This window comes from Lampris incognitus, chromosome 3 (assembly GCF_029633865.1).
Source record: "Lampris incognitus isolate fLamInc1 chromosome 3, fLamInc1.hap2, whole genome shotgun sequence".
NCBI lineage: Eukaryota > Metazoa > Chordata > Actinopteri > Lampriformes > Lampridae > Lampris > Lampris incognitus.
The window spans coordinates 31,238,487-31,255,160 of record NC_079213.1 but is presented as its reverse complement, the minus strand read 5'-3'; the positions used below and the strand labels follow the sequence as shown (position 1 = coordinate 31,255,160).

Genomic DNA, 16,674 nt, shown 5'->3' with positions numbered 1-16,674 from the left:
TGAAACTCCACCACTCACTCAGGCTCCCACCCACGTGAAACTCCATCACTCACTCAGACTCTCACCCACATGAAACTCCATCACTCACTCAGGCTCCCACCCACGTGAGACTCCATCACTCACTCAGGCTCCCACCCACGTGAAACTCCATCACTCACTCAGGCTCTCACCCACGTGCAGGGCTGGGTCCGCTGTTGCGGTCCAGCCAAAAATCCAAACAGAAGAACCTTGATTTAAACATGGTTGCTCGTGCTTTTCATCATTCGTGTTGGACACTGACACGAGAGGCACCGGATGCTGAGTACAAACGAAACTCAGCTGCAGGACATCTGAAGCTCAGTTGAACGAGTACATGTCAGCATCATTATGCCATTAAACATTAGAGTTCGGGTTCGGGTCCAAATTCCTACACGATGCAGCAAATGTGCAGTTATTTTTGTGTTCAGCTTGACGTTGACTGCGTTTACATGCACAGTGAAGGCGCGCTATGGTTATAGCTCGACTAGGCCGTGTAACTGGACTACTGTCATTGTCCCAGTATACAAGAACCGGGGGAGAATCGATTTACTGACGGAAGTATGTCCGACCCCAGTACGATAGGTAGCGATATGCCCCCTTTCAGCTGGTTGCTATTGGACTGTGGGAACTATGGATCATGCGCAGAATGTCTACTAGGCCAGTCCGGGCCGATTGAAGCGTATCCATGCCAGAGTAAACCGATCCCCAACCGCATCATCTAGGTGTGTTAGTCCCACTTCGAGAAATTCGATTTAGTACGATTTCAGTCAGACTACCACGTTTACATGTATTTTAAAAGTCCAGTTTTAGTCTAACTAACACAATAAATCCACTTTTCCTAACATGTAAACGTACTGGTTGTCTGTCATAAGCTCCGATTTGTTTACAGGAAGCAAAACGTTTGAAAATATTTGCTGTTCGGTGTAAAAGCGTGAGGAGAATTTACCACAAATGCAGTTTATTCAACTACAAATTCAAATTGGCAAATCTTATCTTACATCTCTCTCTCTTTCTGTTTCTCTCTTTCCATCCATTGGGTCCCCTCGTGTCCAGACACCGTTCACGTTGACCCTAAGGATCTGGGACATCTACATCTTGGAGGGGGAAAGAGTCCTTACTGCCATGTCCTACACTGTCCTCAGACTGCACAAAAGTGAGACCTTTTTCCTCACATGGAGATATGTCAATCACTCCTACTGGCTGTCAGTCTGGTCTGGAGACTGGAAAACTTGACGCCCACCCATGTGTGTGTGTCTGTGTGTGTCTGTGTGTGTGTTTTGCAGAGCATCTAATGAAGTTGTCGATGGAGGAGCTGGTGGAGTTTTTGCAGGTGTCTTTGTCTAAAGACTTCTTCTTGGAGGATGACTTTGTGATTGAGCAGCTACAGCACTCCATGACAGAGCTAAGGAGGGCAAAGTTGGAGTTACCCGCACCAGGTACTGGGACGCCGAGTCTCTCTCATACACACACACACACACACACACACACACACTCTTAAAGGGAAATTTCACCATCAGTGCTGATGAGTTATGTAGTGGACTGAAGCAAGTGTAGTACACTGACGGAGAAGTCGTTGTTCTTCTCAGTCTCTCCCACAACGCCTACATGTACCAGAATGCATTGTGCGAAAGCCTGTGTGTCTTCGTCCATAAAATCCTCTGTGCAAGTGTTGTGGGAGGTCATTTCCACCGTCGGAAACGTAGCTCAGTCGAGAGTATGAGGATGTGTTTTTTGAACAGCATCTTTAGAGTCGACATAATAGAGTCCTCTCACTTTCCAGTGAGAGGATGCCTGAGGAGTGGAGAAGAAGCATACTGGTACCGATTTTCAAGAACAAGGGCGATGCGCAGAACTGTAGCAACTACAGAGGTATAAAGTTGATCAGCCACAGCATGAAGATTTGGGAAAGAGTAATAGAAGCTAGGTTAAGAGGAGAGGTGATGATCAGTGAGCAGCAGTATGGGTTCATGCCAAAGAGCACCACAGATGCGATGTTTGCTTTGAGAATGTTGATTGAGAAGTAAAGAGAAGGCCAGAAAGAGTTGCATTGTGTCTTTGTAGATTTAGAGAAAGCTTATGATAGAGTGCCGAGAGAGGAGCTGTGGTATTGTATGAGGAAGTCAGGAGTTGCAGAGAAGTATGTAGGAGTGGTGCAGGATACGTATGAGGGAAGTGTGACGATGGTGAGGTGTGCGGTTGGAATGACAGATGGGTTCAAGGTGGAGGTAGGATTACATCAAGGATCGGCTCTGAGCCCTTTCTTGTTTGCAATGGTGATGGACAGGTTGACGGACAAGATCAGGCAGGAGTCTCCATGGACGATGATGTTCGCGGATAACATTGTGATCTGTAGCGAGAGTAGGGTGCAGGTTGAGGAGAGCCTGGAGAGGTGGAGGTATGCACTGGAGAGAAGAGGAATGAAAGTCAGTAGGAGCAAGACGGAATACCTATGCGTGAATGAGAGAGAGGACAGTGGAATGGTCAGGATGCAAGGAGTGGCGGTGACAAAGGCATTTGAGTTTAAATACTTGGGGTCAACTGTCCAAAGTAACGGGGAGTGCAGTAGAGAGGTGAAAAAGAGAGTGCAGGCAGGTTGGAGTGGGTGGAGAAGTGTGTCAGGAGTGATTTGCGACAGAAGGGTACCAGCAAGAGTTAAAGGGAAAGTTTACAAGATGGTTGTGAGACCAGCTATGTTATATGGTTTGGAGACAGTGGCACTGACGAAAAGACAGGAGGCGGAGCTGGAGGTGGCAGAGTTGAAGATGCTAAGATTTTCACTGGGAGTAACGAAGAAGGACAGGATTAGGAACGATTATATTAGAGGGACCGCTCAGGTTGGACGGTTTGTAGACAAAGCAAGAGAGGCAAGATTGAGATGGCTTGGACATGTGTGGAGGAGAGATGCTGAGTATATTGGGAGAAGGATGCTGAATATGGAGCTGCCAGGGAAGAGGAGAAGAGGAAGGCCAAAGAGGAGGTTTATGGATGTGGTGAGGGAAGACATGCTGGTGTGACAGAGGAAGACGCAGAAGACAGGAAGAAATGGAAACGGATGATCCGCTGTGGCGACCCCTAACGGGAGCAGCTGAAAGTAGTAGTAGATCTTTAGAGTATTAGAAACCTTGCTAGGGGCGTCTGGGAGGCGGTCGGTCTATTCCGTTGCCGACCAACATGGGTATTGCCGGTTTGAATCCCCATGTTACCGCCGGCTTGGTCGGGCATCCCTACAGACACAATTGGCCGTGTGTGTGGGTGGAAAGCCGGATGTGGGTATGTGTCCTGGTCGCTGCATTAGCACCTCCTCTGGTCAGTCAGGGTGCCTGTTCAGGGGGGAGGGGGAATAGTGTGATTCTCCGACGCGCTACGTCGCCCAGGTGAAACTCCTCACTGTCAGGTGAAAAGAAAGCGACTGGCAACTCCACATGTATCGGAGGAGGCATGTGGTGGTCTGCAGCCCTCCATGGATCGGCAGAGGGGGTGGAGCAGAGACCGGGATGGCTCGGAAGAGTGAGGTAATTGGCCGGACACAATTGCGGAGAAAAAAGGGGGAAACCCCCCCACCCCAAAATAAAGAACAGACTCTTGGGTATTACGGCTAGAAAACTGAAAATTTGTCTTGGTTTAACCGAAAGACACCAGCGCTGGATAAAATCTGACAACATGGTGCCCCTGCTGGATGAACCGCAGCACCAAATGCTCGTGTGTCCGAGTGTCCAGAGACATTTAACGCATGCCAACAAAATGAAAATCAACCCCCCGCCCCCCCAGACACACACACAGATCATAGAGACAGCCCGATCCCAACCCACAACTCCACTTTTGTTGTCTGCGCTACTACCACAAGCCTCCCCCCCAGTCAAAACGTCCTGTTTCTGAGCACTTTTTCAAACATGAGAAAACAGCGGAGCGCAGCTGAGTCTGGAGGACGGTGTTGCTTTTTTTGAAAACAGTACGATTACATAAGACTGGAAAACCAAACAGGACTGGTTGGCGGTCCTTTAATCACGCAAGGGTTGTCAGGGTTTTCGGCGGCGAATAATAATAATAATAAGTCTAGGCCGAACGCATCTTTGACCAGTAGGTGCTTTGATGAAACCAATGCGTTGCATTATAAGTCAAAAAAAGAACACGTCCTTTTGTATTGACGTCCATACAACTCCACTAGGGTCATTTTGAGACATAGACCGCCCCGCTTCCTTCTGTTGTTTACACATAACTGTTGAAATAGCCAAATGTGTCTTAACTTGCTCTTTCTCTCTTGCTTAATCTGAACTCTCTCCCTCTTTTTTTTGTTTTGAAACGGTGTTAGCCTACAAAAGTGTGGCTGTGAGCGCGGGCCACATTCCCTCCTACAACAGTAACGGGTGGGCTATCCTGACTGGTCTCCCCTTTCCATCCCTTCGTCCATCTGTCCCTGAGTTTGTCCGTCTGTCTGTCGCCTGTCTGTCCAGCAGCACCGGGGTACTTTCCAAAAGAGCCCTTGGGTTATTTTCCTGGTTGTCCTGTTAAAAGTGATCTCGGCTGCGTTGCTTCAGTGCATATTTGGGTTCTTGCACATGGCCGGATCCCCTCCTCTCTGTTCAGCAGACGCCCCTCTGCTTCCCGTGCTCTTATGTAGAAGAGGTCGAGCAAAATTGGAAAATTGCCGCCATTACCTCAGTCCCCGATACCAATTATTTCAGAGTACATAATATATCTGATTAATATTGTAAAAAAAAAAAGGACCATACTAGAACTTTCCAGAACTCACACTTGAGTAATAGTCAATTTTGTCTGCCTTGCATGCTGACAAGATAATGAGCCTTTCTACCCAACACTGGAGGCCATTGTAAAATTGACTCCCACAGACCCGTTTTGTTAAAAAACCATCTGCTACCACAAACTCAGACATCAGTCAGCGTGCTAGCATGGAAGACTGGAGGTTATTTTTGGTATCTCGGTTTTTCTTTTCAATCATCATCGGCTGAAATTGTCAAGAAAATTGATTCTTTATGAATCTGGTAGTTTGCACTTTTTATAGCCATGTTTTCAGCTTTAACAATTGCCATTCTCTCCCAATGTGCTACCCACAGCCCGTTTCAGTGTCTGTGGGTTCACTCTGGCCTACTCTGTTTTTGTTTTCTACCTCACGGAAAGAAACAAGCAGGACAGAGCAGCGAGGGTTACTAGAAACAAGCAGGACAGGGGCAGCGAGGGTTGTTAGAAAATATTGATATGTTTGAGTATTGTGATTCTTTCACAATATTTTGTCAAAAACTCTGCATGGATTATTAAGATCACATGCAGAGAATTGACCCCTAACGGGAACAGCTGAAAGTAGTAGAAGTGATAGTAGTAGCAAGAGAATTCATTGTGTAGTTTATATCTCTGACCACTAGGTGGCAGGAGCATTATTGTAACAGGGCTGCAAAGAACCGCAACAAGCGTTGCCAGTGCCACACTCGCCTATGTCTCAGATTACTATGATTTCATGCATATTCCCACGTTTTTATTGACATTTTTCTAAAATTTTCAAAAAAACATTGCGACATATCGCAGTGTTTGTGGTAGCATAATATATCATTATTTATTGAATTGTGACGTTGTATCGCCAAATTCTTGTGACTACATAGCCCTAAGAGCCGTGTGGAGTCAATATCACAATCTGATATGTTTCAGTGTGTTATCTTTGTGTCACTTTTCCCTCACAACCACAGACCAGAACAAAATAAGGCCACATTTGAGTCCTTCTGGTACAAAACAGTGCCGTTAAAACAAAGGTGGACCGGGAAGCTTAAGTAATGTCGGCGGTCATTCCAAACTGCTTCAACAAATCTATCTAAGAACAGAAGGAAAACGCGAACATCACCAGAGGAATTTCAGTGGCCAAATTATTTTGTTTTGTGCCAATAAATTCACTTCCTGGGTCACTCCCACAGCACTTCCTGTTCTTCCAGCCGCTGTCTGTTGGCCTGACTCCGGCGGTTGTAGAAATCTCTTTTCCCTACAGTCCCCAACGCATCCAGCGTCACCTCCACCGTCTCTACACACTGTCTGTGTTCTTGTCAACTGTGCTGTTTTATGTTTTTTTCTTTTGACAGCGTAGATAAGCTACGTAGCACATAATGATGGCTTGGAGATGTACAGGCTGTATAAACATTCAGGAACTTTAGAAAGTCAGTGTGGGTTTAAAAACAGAAGTATTGGTAAAGCTATATTTCTGTGGTGTAAGAATTCTTATAATTGTACCTTTGTACTTTATCACTGATTTTGTATTAAATACAAGCTTGATTTATCAAGAACTATTTCCATATGACCTTTAAAGTCTGGGTCTGCCACTGCAGCTAAGTGTGGTTTAATGGAACGGGGTAAAATTTGTAATTGCAGAGGTTAACAATTTGAATGGCACTTCCTAATTGAGCACCTCCAGCAAGCTGGGAATGAATATCAAACACTATTCTGGGAGTACTTTTTGTTCTGTTCTTTGTTCGTCGCCTGTGAAGATGTTATTCAGTTTTGTCATGAATGTAATTCTCCTTTGTTTCTTACTTCCCTATGGCAGTGGTGTTGCATGAGTCCATGTACCCGTTGTGACTGCTCATCTGATGTCAATTAACACCAGTGTTTTCATCCATTGCAATTACCTTTTCTGATGGGCTACTAACCTATCCCTTCTGTTTGACCGGGCAGGTAAAGACGACGAGTTTCCGAAGAAGCCTCTAGGGCAGCTTCCTCCTGAGCTGGCGGCTGGAGTGGCGAACCACGTAGCAAACGGTCAAAGCCACACTCAGCCAGCTGAGTCTCCGGCAGACCCCAGCCCCATACCGGACCACCAGCGAGCCAGCAGGCCATCCAGCTGGGCCCGCAGGGACTCCCTGGACAAGCCGGTCCGCCAACTCAAGGCTGAGAAGAGGGATGCCCGCTCCAAGGGATCAGGGGAGATTCCCACCGAACAACGAAAGCAGCCCACCCCGTTGGCTTCTGCCATCACCACTCCTGAGAGGGTAGTAACGCCATCCCCTATGACAGCTGCCCCTGCACTCCCATTGAAGCCGGGCTCAGTAATAGCAGAGTCGGGGAGGTCTCAGAGCCATGCCACGGCAAACCACAATTCCAACGCAGCCTCAAGCTCACGCAGGGACATTGCACCGCGCTGGGTCAAGCCATCTGAGATCAAGCTTGAGGCAGCCAAGGCAGCAGCAGCCCGTGAGACTCAGCTGAGCCGAGGGGCATCGCCAGCCCCCTCCAGCCCAGATGACACCATGCTGCCCCACCGTCGGCCCCGCTCCAGAGGCTTCATCCCTGGCTCCAACCGAGGCTCCAACGCCTCCCAGTACGACAACGTTCCAGGGCTGCAGGAACCAGAATTGGAAGTCCTGGAGCTCGAGAGGCCTCCGTCCAGAATAAGGATCCCACGCAGCGAAACCCCGTTCAGCACATCACCCCTCCAGCAGGGTAGTCCAAGCCGCACACCCAGCCTGGCAGGGAGTGGAGTTGCCATGACGACAGGACTCAGATTAGCTAAACACCACGTGCCGCCTCCACTTTCCCTCAACACTCCAGCCGGGGCCCATCCGAACTACTCCTCTGGCCTGGGTCACTACCACACTCCCCCCCAGCAGTACTCCCCAAGCAAGCCTGCCATGGTTCCCCTCATCCATCCCGCCTACAGCATTAACATGGATCACAGGGCGGAGGACCGAATTTACACACATCCCTCCCACGCCCCCCCGTCTGCAAACCTGGCATACGGGGACAGGGCGTGCGCCACTGCCCAGCGGCAGCCCAACAGCATCTCGCCGGAGAAAGTGCTGATGAACAACTCCTACGCTACCTATCGCAGGCAGCTTCCCAGCTCCGCCCATGTCCCCCGCCATGCCGGACCTGCCCCAGAACGCCCCCTGCAGCTGGAAAACCCCGGGAGCGCCACGCCCATCTACCTGCGCCAGCCAACTCGGCTCAACTCCCCCTCCCAGCTCTACTCCACTGTAGACTACAGGGCGGAGAGGCATAGAAGAAGAGAGCAGAACCCGCGCTATCTGCCTGAGGGGGCGGTGGGGCGGCCCATAGATGGACAGCTGTGGGAGCAGGAGGTTGAGTTCCCCCTCCGCTCTCCAGGTGGGATGCCCCGCTCGCCCAGTTTCCAGAGGGCCCAAATGTCTCCTGTCCAAGAGTTCATTTTCCCCAACCCACCTGACGGACTGAGCGACTACAGGACACAATTCCAGGAGCGGCAGCCCCCCATAAGACAGCAGCTCCCCCAGCTGTTCGGAGGGCCACACTACAGGCACGCACAGGAGGCATTCGCCCTGCAGGAGTCCATGCTGCTGTGAGAGCGAGTGAAGGAAGAAAATGGAAAGAGAGAGAAATGAAGAGACACTGAAAAACACTGAGGTGTAGTCACTGACACTGAGGCAAAGATAAGCAGTAGCGCTACTGTTTAGTTTGTTGTTGTTTTTTTGTGCTTTACATTTGAAGTACTGATCTTCTAACCGTCATACTGCGACGCCAAGTTGCAGGACACACCAGCCTCCGATCTTTTTACTGATCACGTTGAATTAAAAAAAAAAAACTGACCGAAGATGTTATTTTATTTTTGGATGTGAAATCATTAATAATAGGTGATGGTATATATCTTGTAGAGTCTGAGATGTACAATGTACAGTAAATATTTTTTTGTTTTTGTCAATATACTGAGTTATAGAAGCGTCAGTAGCAGGGGGACCTTCTCCTGGAGAGAAATAACGCAGTGATTTATTTTCTTTGTCCATCTTTACTTTAAAAAAAAAAATATATATATATATATATATATATGTTAGCTCGAAACATTCCCATGAGAAGGCTGGTCATGCTTGTGAAGATTTTTATTTTTCGAACATAATCGATGACGCGACGTCGGATAACAGAGTGAGACAACGTCGGAAAGGTGCGTCGCCATACGTTCTGACTTCCATTTCAAATTCGAGCGCCCCCGCTTGTAAAAGATTACGTTTTGTTTGTTTCACGCTCCCTTTTTTTTTCCTACCCGGGGGTTTATTTTTGCATTGAGATTATTTTGTTATTGCTGGGTTTCAGCGATGTCTTTCATTTCTGACCACGATGTGCAATGCATTTCCCTCTCCCGTGTAAAGTACATCACGGTTGTGTATTTACGTGTGTGCAACTGAGGCCAGTGTAGTTTTAGCAGAGGCCCCGTCCTGTTTGGCTCAGGGAATGATAAGGTATTCTGCAAGGGCTGAGATTCGGAGAGGGGGTCGGAGAGGGGGGGAGGGGGGTTTGTTGTCTTTCATTCGTTCTTTTTTCCTGCAAATGATTGTAAATCTTTTGATTTATGGTGTAAACGTGACACCGGTTGGACACCTGCAGTACAATAGGTTGCACATTTGCAGCACATAGTGTGCAGCCGGAGGAGGGTGTGAGAGCTGGTCGTCCAGTGCAATGCAGAAAATATTACTTTATTACTCATGTCGTGTATTCTCAACACTGTTACATCAACTACTGTTCAGCTGTTGGCACATCCACTGGAATATGCAATCATTCCACACAAATACAACGTAGACACTGGTGTGTGAGCCGAGAGCCACACGTTTGACTTCCTAGTCACAGTCCATGTTTTCCCCTTATGTCTTAGTTTTCATAGTTCACCATCCAACCATACTGATGTGCTGTCCATTACGTTCACTGAGGTAACTTTGTTTTGTTTGAGGACTAATTGCAGACCATTCTCTGATACTTTGCTTAATAAAAATCAGTTGGGGTGAAAATGAATCGGTGGATCTGTCGTTGACTCCATGGGAAGTGACGTCAGGTGTCTTTTTTTTACTTTCTTAGCACAGGTAATCCTGAAACCTGCACATTCCTTTTAGCTCTGCTTACTTTATACACTCTGACAATCTGCCCCCTAGTGGAGCAACATGGAAGTTGCGTTTCAGCCACAACATTAAAACCACCTGCCTAATATCGTGTAGGTCCCCCCTCGTGCCAACAAAACAGCTCTGACCCGTCGATTCGTGGACTCCACGAGACTTCTGAAGGTGTCCTCTGGTATCTGGCACAAAGACGTTAGCAGCAGATCCTTTAAGTCCTGTAAGTTGTGAGGTGGGGCCTCCGTGGATCGGGCTTGTTTTTCCATCACATCCCACAAATACTCGATCGGATTGAGATCTGAGGAATTTGGAGGCCAAAGCAACACCTGGACCTCTCTGTCATGTTCCTCAAACCATTCCTGAACAATGTGAACAGTGTTGCAGGGTGCATTATCCCGCTGAAAGAGACCGCTGCCTTCAGGGAATACTGTTACCATGAAGGGGTGGACCTGGTCTGCAACGATGTTTAGATAGGTGGTACATGTAATAGTAATATCCAGATGACTACCAGGACCCAAGTTTACCCAGCAGAACATTGCCCAGAGCATCACACTGCTTGTCTTCTTCCCATAGTGCATCCTGGTGCCATCCCTTCCCCAGGTAAACAGCACTCACACACCTGGCCGTCTGCCTGATGTAAAAGAAAACGTGATTCATCAGACCAGGCCACCTTCTCCCACTGCTCCATGGTCCAGTTGTGATGCTCAACGTGCCCATTTGTAGGCGCTTTTGGTGGTGGACAGGGGTCATCATGGACACTGACCAGTCTTCTGCTCAAAGCAAGCTGTGATGCACTGTGTTCTGACACCTGTCTATCATAGCCAGCATGAACTTTTTCAGCAATTTGAGCGACAGTAGCTCTTCTGTGGAATCACACCAGACGGGCTAGCCTTCACTCCCCATACACATCAATGAGCCTTGGGCACCCATGACCCCTTCGCCGGTTCACCGGTTGTCCTTCCTGGGACCACTTTTGGTAGGTACTGACCACTGCATGCCGGAAACACCCCACAAGACCTGCCGTTTTGGATGTGTTCTGACCCAGTTGTCTAGCCATCACAATTTGGCCCTTGTCAGAGTCTCTTGAGATCCTTACGCTTGCCCGTTTTTCCTGCTTCCAATACAACAACTTCAAGAACTGACTGTTCCCTTGCTACCCAATATATCCCACCCCTTGACAGGTGCCACCGTGACGAGATAATGTTATTCACTGACCTGTCAGTGGTTTTAATGTTTTGGCTGATCGGTGTATGTGTGTGTGTGTGTGTGTGTGATTCATACATCTCCATATTAGTTATTTTTCTCTCCGCTGGTGAACATGAGAGATGGGTGGAGGTTCTGGCCTGTCTGCTGTAGCGTTACTGTACGCAGCATCCAGAATGTTCACTGACGCACGTCTACATACAGGTTAACAGAATGAGTGTAAATGTCACTCGGCTGTGATCAGACCTTAAAGATGACTACCGTCTTCATCTCCAGCTTAGAGGTTGTTTTGGTAATGGTTCGGCGTGCCCTTCGAGTCCTTCACATGCAGCGTGTGATGAGGAAGATGTAGAGGAGGACACTCATCACACCTTTCAGGGCCTTCTCAGATTAAATGAGGTGGGAAAAGGCCGGGGAATGCCCCCCCCCCCCCCCAGGATTAGAGCCACTTTCCCAGCAAAACAAGATTGTCAGATAAGATTTGTTGTTAGCTTTTCCCCACGCCCGGGACTGACCCTGATACCGTACTACAGGCCACATGGATCAGGTTTTCCCCTTTCTTCTAGCTTTCTAAACTGTTTGGCTAGTATGAAACATGAGTTGGTGTCAGGGTGCCGTACTGATTTACTGTGAATGAGCAACTTTTTCCCCTCCAAGTGAAGTGACTGCATCTCCTCCTGCACCCAGAGCAGGCTAAAGATCCTTCCCCCTTCCTGTGTGAAGTGATTTTTTTATTTGTTTTATTTTGGTATACTATATTCTGCCCTGTGATGATCTAGCGGCCTATCCAGGGTGTCTCCCCGCCTGCGGCCCAGTGACTGCGGGGATAGGCTTCAGCATCCCCGCGACCCTGAGTAAGGATAAGCGGTTCGGATGGTGGATGGATGGATGATATACTATATTAATCCCCGTGGGGAAATTCCACCGTGCAGCACCCGGGGGGCCAACTCCAGTTCGTGTTGCCATGCCTTGCTCAGGGACACAGACAGGAGTATTAACCCTAACATGCATGTCTTTTTGATAGTGGGGGAAACCGGAGTGCGTGGAGAAAACCCACCGTGGACACGGGGGGAACATGCAAGCTCCACACAGAAGATGACCTGGGATGACCCCCATGGTTGGAGAACCCCAGGGTTTGAACCCAGGACCTTCTTGCAGTGAGGCGACAGCGCTAACCAACTGGGCCACCGTGGCACCAATTTTGCATGACGTTAATTTCTCAGGGTTTTCTGATCCAATGTATACCACTTTGAAGGGCTGTAAATACATCCTAACCTGCAAAAACACTGCAACTTCAAATCCTCCCTACTGTACTGAAGAAATGTCTCATGGTGTCATGTCACCCTGTCATCGTGTTACCTCTGGATCGCCACCTTGTCGTGGTGGAGAAGCTTGCGTGTACCAATGATCTCAAGAGCTATGCCGTCCGGAGCTTGGCTCCTGGTAGGGTCACTCAAGGCGGACGGGTCAAGGGGGAGGTTCCAGGCGAAGCTTGATCTAACAAAGACCTCAACGGCGGAACTGGTGGAAGATGTCTCCAGGTCACAACGGCAGTGAAGGTGGATGAATGCTGCAACAGAGGGCGGTCCCCATTAGTCTTGGTTCTGCAAGCCATTGGACTCTGGCCACCCGCTGCCAAGGACCGTGTGATGGCTGCAGGTGCATCAGCCACTCCACTTAAAAAGCGTATTATGTTATATATATATCCATCCATCCATTATCTGAACCGCTTATCCTGCTCTCAGGGTCGCGGGGATGCTGGAGCCTATCCCAGCAGTCACTGGGCCGCAGGCGGGGAGATACCCTGGACAGGCCGCCAGGCCATCACAGGGCCTGTTATTATGTTATATATTATTATGCACTCCAGGATGAGCCACTACACCCATCTGAAGACCCAGAGGGAGGACGGTCATACTCGACCCCGAGTGACCACAGATGACTGTCATTGTGGGCTCAACGGGTTTCTTATTTCATTAGTCTTCATCTAAACTCATGAATACGTTGAGGGAGGTACCTTTGTTTTCAATGCCACCAGGAGACAACAGCAACAATAAAAACAAGGTAGGTGATGAAATCAGGACGAGGTGGCCGAGTGGTTAAGGCGATGGATTGCTAATCCATTGTGCTCTGCATGCGTGGGTTCAAATCCCATGCTCGTCGCAAATCAATCTCTTATTACGGCGCTGTTGCCTCACAGCAAGAAGGTCCGGGGTTGTCCAACCTTGGGGGTCATCCCGGGTCGTCCTGTGTATGGAGTTTGCATTTTCTCCCCGTGTCTGCGGTGGTGATTCCCCGGGTGCTCCGGTTTCCCCCACCATCAAAACATGCATGATAGGGTTAGAAAAAAAACCAAAAGTAACATTTTGAACGAGTACTTGAAGCACAGACGCAAAATACTGTCTTTCCCTGGTGTGGCGTTAACACCTGAAACCTAAATGTCTTATTCTGAACATGTTTGTACATCTGTGTTGATTTAAGGTGATATAATCTGTTGAAATCAGTGATCTATCAGTAAGACATACCTTATAAATAGCCCTGAAGGAGTGGTCCATGGTTAACCTGGGCAGGGTCCACAACCCCACCCCCCTTCCCCTTGGCTCTGCTCGCCAGCATCTCAGCAAATATCACGGGTAAGTGTAAAAATCCCCAGTGTCGCAGAGAGCTCCGGGAAATGAGATAATCCCTAGCAAAACCAAACGCAGGACTCTAAAACAGGACAGCCAAGACCTGACACAGGAAGCTGACCTGAAAGTAAGAGATTTGAGGCCCGCCTCAGAAATCTGAGCTATGTTGGTGCTGTCAGCGGTATGAACGACTTTGTAAATACCAGGAATGTGGTCAAGAAATGATTCATTGGGATAAATACATGGTTGGACCATTGCCGCCCAGTGTTTCCCAGTGTAATAATTCAGCATGATGGGTATTAGCACGCCTTACTAGCTGCTATCGGCAGCGCCATACAACTACACACAGATTGGTCAATTACATACAACATGAATATGTCAATACTACATCAGTACACAACACTGGAGCCTCCTGCAGACACCGCTCACCACTGGTGCACGGCTGCAAATGGGATTCGTGTTTCTTTCTGGACAGCTCGTGGCTCATTATTAGACAGAAAACGTGTTGCCTGTCGATGTTTAAAACCCCTTTCCACCCCTCTCCTGGTTTTCAATGAGCTAGAGAAAAGATCTGAAGGGTACCAGTCCCCAGCCTGGAGGTGTGCTGCTTTAGATGTTGTCCTCAGTCCTCTGGACATCATGAAGGCCCACAGTGGTTTTAAGTATGGTCAGGTATTGTAGTTAGTATCTCAATTTGTGTTCTTAACACAACGAGCTAACACTCGGCACAGCTTCTGAGCTGGTTCTCAAACTGGTTTCAGCTCGTCTTTATCCCAGTACCCCCAGTACAACTTGAATGGCTGGACTCCTAGAACTGGATTACAGGCCGAGTTGCGCCGTCTGTTCATTTCGGGAAACTTTTCCTTCCCTCCACCCCTCCTCTCCTTTTTCCTCTCCAATTGTACTTGCCAATTACCCCACTCGTCCGAGCCGTCCCGGTCGCCGCTCCACCCCCTCTGCCGATCCGGGGAGGGCTGCAGACTACCACATCTACTCTGATATACGTGGAGTCGCCGGCTGCTTCTTTTCACCTGACAGTGAGGAGTTTCACCGTGCCACCAATTTTGCATGACGTTAATTTCTCAGGGTTTTCTGATCCAATGTATGCCCCTTTGAAGGGCTGTAAATACATCCTAACCTGCAAAAACACTGCAACTTCAAATCCTCCCTACTGTACTGAAGAAATGTCTCATGGTGTCATGTCACCCTGTCATTGTGTTACCTCTGGATCGCCACCTTGTCATGGTGGAGAAGCTTGCGTGTACCAATGATCTCAAGAGCTATGCCGTCCGGAGCTTGGCTCCTGGTAGGGTCACTCAAGGCGGACGGGTCAAGGGGGAGGTTCCAGGCGAAGCTTGATCTAACAAAGACCTCAACGGCGGAACTGGTGGAAGATGTCTCCAGGTCACAACGGCAGTGAAGGTGGATGAATGCTGCAACAGAGGACGGTCTTGGTTCTGCACGCCATTGGACTCTGGCCACCCGCTGCCAAGGACCGTGTGGTGGCTGCAGGTGCATCAGCCACTCCACTTAAAAAGCGTATTATGTTATATATATCCATCCATCCATTATCTGAACCGCTTATCCTGCTCTCAGGGTCGCGGGGATGCTGGAGCCTATCCCAGCAGTCACTGGGCCGCAGGCGGGGAGACACCCTGGACAGGCCGCTAGGCCATCACAGGGCCTGTTATTATGTTATATATTATTATGCACTCCAGGATGAGCCACTACACCCATCTGAAGACCCAGAGGGAGGACGGTCATACTCGACCCCGAGTGACCACAGATGACTGTCATTGTGGGCTCAACGGGTTTCTTATTTCATTAGTCTTCATCTAAACTCATGAATACGTTGAGGGAGGTACCTTTGTTTTCAATGCCACCAGGAGACAACAGCAACAATATGTTTATGTTTTTTACACTTCGGACGGGATTCGATCCGACGACCGTCATATAAGCTGCCTTAAAAAAACCTGGGTTTCCAGAGCTGACAATGACGTCACAGGCAGTAGGCTGTAACTATTTACAATACACATATTTACCGTACCGTACACAGCTGGCGTTCAATGCAACAGCAAGCAAGCTAGCGAAATTGTAACCTAGTTTTATGATAGAATAGCTGAATAAATCGACATGACACCATACCAGAATTGTTGTAATGATTCATACTTTAAGTTATATCCTCTAATGTGCACATATCCATAAGAAACCGCTATATAATGTGGGAGAAATTGACCGTAGGTCACTACTACGTTTTCACCTAGCATCTCTAGCTATGGAGTGGGTCAATATACGTAACACGACACATCCGTCACTACGGGGCTACGCTTCTAAATAGGGACCGAAATTAATAGATATATCATGTCGTGAAAAGTATTGCTTACCATGAGCAATAGGTAGCTCTTCATAACCTTGCTGTACTGTACTGTACCGTACACAGCTGGCGTTCAATGCTACGGCAAACTGGATTTATATATTTGACAGCTCGAACGAATTGAGACTGTCGATCGTATAGGCTACGCGTTGTATGTTCGCCTGAGCGCCCGCATCAACATCCCTCGCCTGCCTCTGAACTGATTGGTCAAATCTTCATGAGGGGAAGATAGGGGGGAGATATGGGTGTTACGATTGGCAGAGGATGTTGATGGTACCGAAATGTGATTTGACGATAAACTCAACGTCGTTCAACATTGTCAACATTTCACCCGGACAATCCACCCGCAGTAGGATTCAAATCCCATCCTCGTTGCAAATCAATCTCTTATTACGGTGCTGTTGCCTCACAGCAAGAAGGTCCTGGGTTCGAACCCCGGGGTTGTCCAACCTTGGGGGTCATCCCGGGTCGTCCTGTGTGTGGAGTTTGCATTTTCTCCCCGTGTCTGCGGTGGTGTTTCCCCGGGTGCTCCGGTTTCCCTCACCATCAAAACAACATGCATGATAGGGTTAATACTCCTGTCTGTGCCCCTGGGCAAGGCATGGCAAGA

At 48.5% G+C, this 16,674-nt stretch overlaps 1 protein-coding gene and 1 non-coding gene across 2 annotated transcripts in view; both read left to right on the top strand.

Annotated features, from left to right (window-relative positions):
- The window catches only part of usp6nl (USP6 N-terminal like), a 42,651-nt gene extending 33,406 nt beyond the window's left edge, over positions 1–9,245 (top strand). Inside the window, exons 12-14 of the mRNA XM_056276590.1 lie at positions 1,072–1,171; positions 1,302–1,454; positions 6,688–9,245. Of these exons, the coding sequence (XP_056132565.1) occupies positions 1,072–1,171; positions 1,302–1,454; positions 6,688–8,330 (1,896 nt within the window). The 3' untranslated portion in view covers positions 8,331–9,245. The remainder of the gene's footprint in view (positions 1–1,071; positions 1,172–1,301; positions 1,455–6,687) is intronic.
- Positions 9,246–13,144: 3,899 nt separating this feature from the next.
- Positions 13,145–13,226, top strand: trnas-gcu (transfer RNA serine (anticodon GCU)). The gene has a single exon. It is a non-coding gene; the product is annotated as a tRNA-Ser (tRNA).
- Positions 13,227–16,674: the final 3,448 nt, after the last annotated feature.